Source organism: Myotis lucifugus, unplaced genomic scaffold, assembly GCF_000147115.1.
Source record: "Myotis lucifugus unplaced genomic scaffold, Myoluc2.0 scaffold_7093, whole genome shotgun sequence".
NCBI lineage: Eukaryota > Metazoa > Chordata > Mammalia > Chiroptera > Vespertilionidae > Myotis > Myotis lucifugus.
In genome coordinates, this window is record NW_005878141.1 from 1 (window position 1) to 7,956 (window position 7,956).

General features: G+C 53.6%; 1 protein-coding gene across 1 annotated transcript; it reads left to right on the top strand.

Annotated features, from left to right (window-relative positions):
• The first annotated feature begins 3,319 nt into the window (after positions 1-3,319).
• LOC102422476 (nectin-2-like) lies at positions 3,320-7,882 on the top strand. Its single transcript, XM_006109217.3, has 2 exons — positions 3,320-4,157; positions 7,099-7,882. The coding sequence occupies exons 1-2, from the start codon at positions 3,608-3,610 to the stop codon at positions 7,770-7,772; spliced, it is 1,224 nt and encodes a 407-aa protein (XP_006109279.2). The 5' UTR covers positions 3,320-3,607; the 3' UTR covers positions 7,773-7,882.
• The last annotated feature ends 74 nt before the right edge of the window (positions 7,883-7,956 follow it).

The window sequence follows — 7,956 nt, forward strand, 5'->3', positions numbered from 1 at the left end:
TGGTCATTCATTCAGAATTAGAAACGGAGAATGGGAGCCTTATAGCTGCAGGACCTTAGAACCCAGTCAGAGCGTGTAGCCATCTGGGCCAGGGTGCCGGGGATGTAAATGACCTGAGGAGTTTGCAGCAACCGAAGCTCAAAGTGGATTGGTTTGTTTTTTAATCTGAAGCCGACTGCCGAGACGCCACCCTAGATGTGCAAGAGCAGCCTCCCTTAGAAGAGAGAGGGAAGCGTCTCGCAATCACAAGGACCCAGAGAGGGGTGTGGGGCTCTGTGGGCCTGGAGCTCAGTTTCCCTTGGAAAGGAATCAGGTCTTTTGTTCCAGGTAGCCCTCCCAGCCTCCCTCAGATGGGTTAGCTCCTGCTCTGGGTTCTCCCCCCCGCCACCCCCTTCAGTCTTAACCACATCCTTGGTGATGACTGTGTGCAATATTTGTCTTCCCCACTGGAATGTCAACTCCTGGAGGACAAGCGCCTGATTTGGCCTGGCACTTCTGTGGCACCGGCTCCGAGCACAGTCGACAGTATTTATTGAGCACCTGCTACTTGGGGGCCCCTGGTGTAGGCTGTGGGGATACAGGAGGGAACCAGACAGACACGTACCTGTCCTCAGGGGCTGACTCTAACACCCAGGGCCTGTTTGTTGAGCTGCCATTGGGGTTTGCATAGAAGGGGCAAGAATGGCCTGAGAGAAGATTCTCCCCGGTCGGGTCCTCTCCCCTTCACTCAATCCCTCAAGTTCTGCACCCAGTCTCAGGCTTAACTTCTGGGTCTTTTCATCCAGCCCTTTTCGAGGACCTTTTGCTATCTGATGATCCATTTCCGTCCAGCTCCCCCCTAAGCCAAGCCATTCTCCAATAGAGGGACCCTCAGCGCCTCCCACTTGCCTCGAGGAGAAAGCCCACCTCTTGGTCCCACCTACTTTGCTCTCTGTAGCTCACTGGCCTGGGTGTTTTTTCCTGACCCAGCTAGAAAGGGGCGGAGCCTTTGGGGCCCCTTGTCCCATATCCTGCCTTTGGGGGCCAGGTGGGTGAAGGGTCCTGGCACCTGAGGGAATGTCCTGAGGGAAGGGGCGGTCCCACCTTAGCGCCACCCAGCTGTCCTCCCACCACGTCCGTCCGTTTTAGTCCGGATTTTGTCCGGATTTTGACGTTTCATCTCCTGACCCATTGTGCTGCTAGTGCAGTTGGAAACAGTGCTGTGAGGGCCGCGAGAGTGGCGGCTGACCGCCTGTGCTTGGCTCAGCCGCGCCCGCCCCTGCGAAGACTTTGGGGAGAAAATCATTTCGTGGAACGTCACAGGGGGCCCTGCAGGGCAGCTTACACACCCCCATTTTATAGATGGAGGAACTTAGGCTCAGGAACAAGGTCACCCTCCTGGAAGGAGCCAGAGGGAAGCCCCAGTGATCTGCTGGAGTCCCACGCGCCTGAGTCTATAGTGCTGCCCCTCGGATGGGAGCACCCCCCCCCCCAGGTGGCACCCTTGGGTGTGAGTTGTGGATGTGTGTGTCACACAGTGGCCTTCACCGATGGATGGCTTCTTTCCAAAAGTCCCTGGGACTGGCCCCACCCACAGGCTGCCTTTTGCTGGGCACCCTGTCATTAGGGTCACCTGTTCCTGTGCTTGGTGTGTTGAGGCCAAGGCTGGTCAGGGAGAGCTGGGCGGCAGTTGCCCCTTGAGAGCTGGGCGTGTGCCCTTGGCTGGCCTTGCCTGGAGGCTGAGTGTCAAGGGCCTCTTAAAACCATGCTGAGCTGGCTGCGTTTATTTAACAAGCAGTGGTCGTGTATTTCCTGTGGCCTCGCGCGAGTGCTCCACAAATATTCCTTAAAGTTTATAACAACCCTTAGGAAGTGGACGCGGTTATTATCCTTGTTTGACAGCTGAGGAGACTGAGGCACAGAGAGGTTCAATGACTTGCCCAAGGTCACACAGCCAGCAAGTAGGTAGTCTTTACCCTCAGTTGCCATAGAAACATTCAGTGTTTCTCTCCTTCTCCTTTTCTCTCTCTCTCAAATCAATTTAAAAAAAAAATTTTTTTTAAGTGAGAAAACTGCCTTGCCAGGGTGGCTCAGCGGTTGAGTGTCGACCCATGAACTAAGAGGTCACCAGTTAGATTCCCAGTCAGGGCACATGCCCGGGTTGCAGGCTCAATCCCCAGCAGGGGGCGTGCAGGAGGCAGCCGATCAATGTTTCTCTCTCTCATCGATGTTTCTATCTCCCCCTTCCCCCCTCTCTAAAATCAATAAAAATATTTTCTAAGTGAGAAAACAAAAGTAAGCTGAGAAATAAAAACATACATTCACACAAAAACTTGTACTCAAATGTTCAGAGCAGCTTGGTTCATAACTGCCCAAAAGTGGAAACAACACAGATGTCCATCAACTGAACAGATAAACAAAATGTAGTCTCTCCAGACCGTGGAATAGTATTTGGCCATGAAAAAGGAAGCAAGTACTGACCACCGGTACTACAGTGGATGAGCCTTGAAAACATTATTCTGGGTGAAATAAGCCAGTCACAGAAGGCTGTATATTCACATGAAATGTCCAGAATAGGGCAATCTATGGAGACAGAAAGTACATTAGTGATTGCTCGGGGCTGAGGGGAGGGCTGAAACAGGGAGTGACTGTTTAGCGGCTTCAGCAGTTTCTTTGGGGGATTATAAAAATGTCCTAGTCCTGGCTAGTGCACCAGTGGTTAGAGCAAAGGCCTGAAATCAATTCCCAGTCACAGGCACATGCCTGGGTTGCAGGTTCAGTCCCCAAGCCTGGCCGGGGTGCATGCGGGAGGCAACCAATCAGTGTCTCTCTCACATCAGTGTCCCTCTCCCTCCCTCCTTCCCCCTTCTCTTCCTACTCTCTCTAAAAATCAATGGGGAAAATGTTCTTGGGTGGGGAGTAACATCAACAACAAAAAGTCCTAAATTGATTATAGTGATGGATTCACAACTCTTGTGAAGACAGGAAACACCATTGAATTGTACACTTTTAACGGGTGGATAGGAATTACATCTCAATAAGCCTAGGTTAAAAAATAAGATAAGTTGCCTGGCTCAGTGGTGGAGTGTCCACCTATGAACCAGGAAGTCACGGTTCCATTCCCAGTCAGGGCACCTGCCCAGGTTTTGGGGTCAATCCCCAGGGGGTAGCGTGCAGGCGGCAGCCGATCAATGATTCTCTCTCATCATTGATGTTTCTATCTCTCTCTCCCTCTTCCTTCCTCTCTGAAATCAATAAACTCAATAAAAATATTTTTAAAAAATTATTTTGGAATAGGCTATTTTTTTAAAATGAGTTTTGTTTCAGGATTTTTTTTTTTCTTCCCACATTTGATACTGGAAAATTTCAAACATACATGTATGAGTTGGAAGAACAGCCCCTCCCACTACACCTGACAGTGTGTAACATTTCACCACATTGGTTTCACCACTTTTTCTAGACCTTTTTATGGTTTTTGCTGAAAAAGCATTTGAGAGTATGTTGCAGACATGACATTTAATCCTATATTTTCTAAGAAAAAGGAATACCATATAACCCTCATTTGTTCAAACCATCTAAGAATATTAACAGTAACTCCATAATAATATGTCATATAGTCCGGACTCAGATGTTCCTAGTTTTTCACAAAACGTCTTTTCGGGCTGGCCTTTTTAGAATCGTCACTTCCAGAAAGCTGAGCATGGTGTTTTCCCCCTCCGTGCTGGCCCCGCCCTGCCTGGAGGTCTGGGTGCTCCCCCCACCCACCGCTCTCTCTGCTCTCTCCCCAGGAGCCCAGAATGGGCGAGTTAGCATGCCGCCCGAGGTGCGGGGCCGCCTGGGGGACACAGTGGAGCTGCCGTGCCACCTGCTGTCGCCAGGGCCTAAAGGCAACGTCTCACAGGTGACGTGGCAACGCCTGGACCCATCCGGGAACCCTCAGAGTGTGGCCGCCTTCCACCCTTCCCATGGTCTCAGCTTCCCCAGCCCGAAGTTTGGCAAGGACCGGCTATCCTTCCGCACCATGGGGCAGAGCCCTGGTGCCCGGCAAGGCTCGGAGATGCGGGACGCCACGCTGGTCCTCCAGGGCCTGAGAGTGGAGGATGAGGGCAACTTCTCCTGCGAGTTTGCTACCTTCCCCCTGGGCACCAGTCGTGGAGTGACCTGGCTCAGAACCATAGGTGAGCAGGGGCGGGGGGCGGGGGGGGCAGGGAAGTGGGAGAGCCCCCTTGCTGATCTATTTCTGTCTGCTTTCTCCGTGGTCTTCAGTCAATTGGCAAGTATTAAGCAAGTACTGTTTGCCAGATGCTGTTCTGCAAGTTGGGAATATAGCAGCCAACAAGGCATTCAACAAACATATATTGAATACCTACTGTGTACCAGGCGCTATTCTAGGCTCTAGGGATAAAGTCCTCCTGGAGCTTATACTCCAGTAAAGGGACGCCAGAGAGTAAGTAAAAAGAAGAAGAAGAGTGAGTCAGGTGGCTGTAGGTGCTGTAGAAGTTGAAGGGGGAGCAGGTTACAAGTTTAGGGAGGTCTGGCAATATTTGAACAAAAACTGGAATGAGGTGACGGAGGTCTATGTAAGGGAAGAGAGTTCAGGCGGGGGGAGTAAGTGCAAAGGCCCTGAGGTAGGGTGCACCTGGAATATCTAAGGAAGAGCAAAGAAGTCTGTGTGGCTGGAGATGCATGAATGGGGGAAAGTAGGCAGGGACAAGGTCAAGGAGGTGAGGGTCATAGACGGCCTTGTAGACAACATGAAGACTCTGGCTTTTGATCTAGGAGAACAAGAGCTATGGAGAGTTCTGAGCAGGGAAAGGTGTGACCTGACTTGGGTTTTCACAGGCTCCTTCCCGCTGCATGTGGGAGGCGAAAGTGGAAGCTGGGAGACCTCAGAGGAGGTGACTGCATAAGTCTAGGTAGGAAGTGATGACAACTAAACCAAGGGAGAGGCAGTGGAGGGGGTGGGTAGTATTTTATTTATTTTTTTAAAATATCTTTTATTGAATTACAGAGAGGAAGGGAGAGGGATAGAGAGTTAGAAACATCAATGAGAGAGAAACATCGATCAGCTGCCTCCTGCACACCCCTACTGGGGATATGCCCACAAACAAGGTACATGCCCTTGACTGGGATCAAACCCGGGACCCTTCAGTCCGCAGGCTGACGCTCTATCCATTGAGCCAAACCAGTTAGGGCGGTGGGAAGTATTTTAGAGGTAAAGCCAGAGGATAATCAACTAGTGAACAAGAGAAACGCCAAAACGTTGTAATACTCACTCGGTGTAAGAGATCCAGTGGCCTTATTTAGAGAGGATGGTCAGGGAACGCTGAAGAAGAAGGCTGCCCATGGGTTGCAGCCGCAAGCAGAGGAACAGAGGCACAAGCAGAGGGAACAGCATATGCAAATCTGGGGCGTGAGAACGAGCTTCACATGTTCCAGGAACAGAAAGGATGCTGATGGCAAGGGCTTGAGTGACCCTCAAGGCAGGAAAACCAACAGGGCCAGACTGCTTGGGCCTCACAGGCCGCAGCGAGGAGGCTGGAGCCGTCGGCGGGGGTTAGACCACAAAAGCACCCTGATCAGATGGTTAATGTTATGAAAAGATAAAACGGGGGCAGGGGGCATTAACGGCGGAGACAAAGGTAGGTGGAAGCTGGGAGACCAGACGGGAGAAGCATTGGCTTCGAAGAGGAGGAAGCGGTGACGGGGGTGGAGAGAAGTGGGTGGAATGTAGGTACTTTTCGGAGGTAGGTGTTTGTCCCTGAATTGGAGGAGGAGGACCAGGAAGGACTCCCAGCCTCTGGCTCCAGCAGGAGGGCGACTGGCCCCGCCCCTCAGTGAGCGGAATGGGCAGAATCAGGGAGGGCATTTTTCCCCCCAAAGGATGCTATTTCTTGCTAAATCTTGGCATTCCCCTGGAATCTCACCTTCTCCCAGCAGCTTCCCAGAAGCCAGGTCACCCTGGCGGTTTATTTTCCCCTCTCAGCCCCACAGAGTTGCGGAGGACTCCGCTGTACAGTCCCAGAAGTGTCTACTTCTCTTTTTAAGGAGCTGACACCGGTCGTTTCACTCAACTCACAGCACAGCTCTCCTCTCCCCGCCCTGCCCAAAGGTCTCTCTTGTGCAATCATTTGTTCTGTTCAAGAGACACACTGAGGGCCCCTGGTGCGGGAGGAGCGCGGGCAGCCCCGCTCTGCTTCCTTGGAGGGAGCAGGTGGCGCTAGCGAGCGTGAGAGAGTCAGATGTCAGGAAAGCTCCTTGAGGAAGTGAGGCTGGGAGCCGGAGGAGGAGGAAGAGCAAGCCAAGGAGAAGGGAGGCCAGACCCCCACGGTGGGTAGGAGCAGGGGCGGGCGTTCCTGGAGCGGTCAGAGGACAGATGTGGGGGTGACCAGGGCAGATGTGGGGAGGCCCATCGGAGGCTGTGCTGGTCAGGGAGAAGGGGAAGAGGAGGAACGGAGAGGAGGACTGTCCCGCATTCAGAAGCTCAGGAGACACCCCGATGAGGTCCCGAAGGCAGTGAGCGACGTGAGTCAGAACTCAGGGGCCAGTTCTGATTATGGACACGCATCCAGACCTACGGGTTGGCATTGTTCCTCCTGGAGGTTTTTATTCCTCCTAATGTTTTCCAAGAGGATGGGTGAAAAGGGCAAAAAAGATTATGAGCTTTGGGTTTCTTCACTGCCTTGATCCCACTTCTGCCACCACAATTAGTGGTGATTATCGGAGAAGAAGTCGGCCTTCAGCTGAACCTCTGGACCACGTTGTTCTGCGCTGGCTTTTCTTTTTAAATCCCAGGCTCTTGGACACTCCGCTTATCTAGCAGAGCAGGGAGCAGACACTGGCTGCAGGACATAACGGCTAGCGCTTAGGTTGAGCCGTGCGTGCCAGGCACCGGTCAGTGTGTTTGGATATCCATGTATTTAGTCCACACAACCATTCTATGGAGCGGGTACTTTTATTATCCCCACTTTACAAAAGAGGGAACCGAGGTACCGAGTGGGGACATCACTTGTGTCCAAAGCCGCGCAGCTGCTAAGCAGCAGGGCCGGGGTTTGAACACAGGCGTTGGGGCTGCCCTGCTCGGCTCCATTGTGACCACCCCCTTCGTTCTTCTCCCAGCCCAGCCCCAGAACCGCGCTGAGGCCCAGGAGGTCACACTCCGCTCGGAGCCGGTGCCCGTGGCCCTCTGTGTCTCCTCGGGGGGCCGCCCACCCGCCAAAATCTCCTGGCTCTCGACCCTGCGTGGGGAGCCCAAGGAGAGCGAGACGGCGGGGCCCCTGGCCGGCACAGTCACCGTGACCAGCCGCTACGCCGTGGTGCCCTCGAGCCAAGTAGATGGTGTCGAGATCACCTGCAAGGTGGAGCACGAGGCCCTGGAGGAGCCGGCCCTGCTGCCCGTGACCCTCTCTGTGCGCTGTGAGTGCATCACCTGTGACCACGCCTCCCCTGCTGTCTACACTGGCTTCCCTGGGCACTGTCTACACTGCCCCTCAGTGTTGTCCACCTTGGCTCTGGGCCACATTCTGCCCTGCCTACCTGCCCTTCACCTGTACTTCCACCCCGGCTCCCCCGGCCACATCCACACACTGCCCCCGTCTACCTGGCTCCACGCGGCCACCGTCAGTGTAAACACTGCCCCCACTGTCTGTATCCACCACTTGGAGTCTACACCGCCTGAACCAACACTGTCTACACACACACGCTCATTCACACGGTTTCTGTCGACTTTCTTATGGTCTCTACACCAACTCCTGCCTCCGAAAATGATTCCCATCGACCCCACTGGGCCCTGACAGTACTGACCCCTTCCAGTATGTTCTATGCTAGCTCTTCCCAACACCGCGCACACGCACACCCCCTCAGACGGCCCGAGAGGCTCCCCTGGCACTGTGCCCACCAGCCCTGTCTTCCAGTCACCCACAGCAACATGCTCACACTCCTCCCAACAATGCCTTGCTTACCAGTGGTCTCACCTCC

Bases quoted from the DNA above. Each gene is read 5' to 3' on its own strand.
- LOC102422476 (XM_006109217.3), top strand. From the start codon at position 3,608: ATGTTCCTAGTTTTTCACAAAACGTCTTTTCGGGCTGGCCTTTTTAGA. The intron at 4,158-7,098 runs GTGAGCAGGGGC...TTCTTCTCCCAG, and splicing joins GACCTGGCTCAGAACCATAG to CCCAGCCCCAGAACCGCGCT.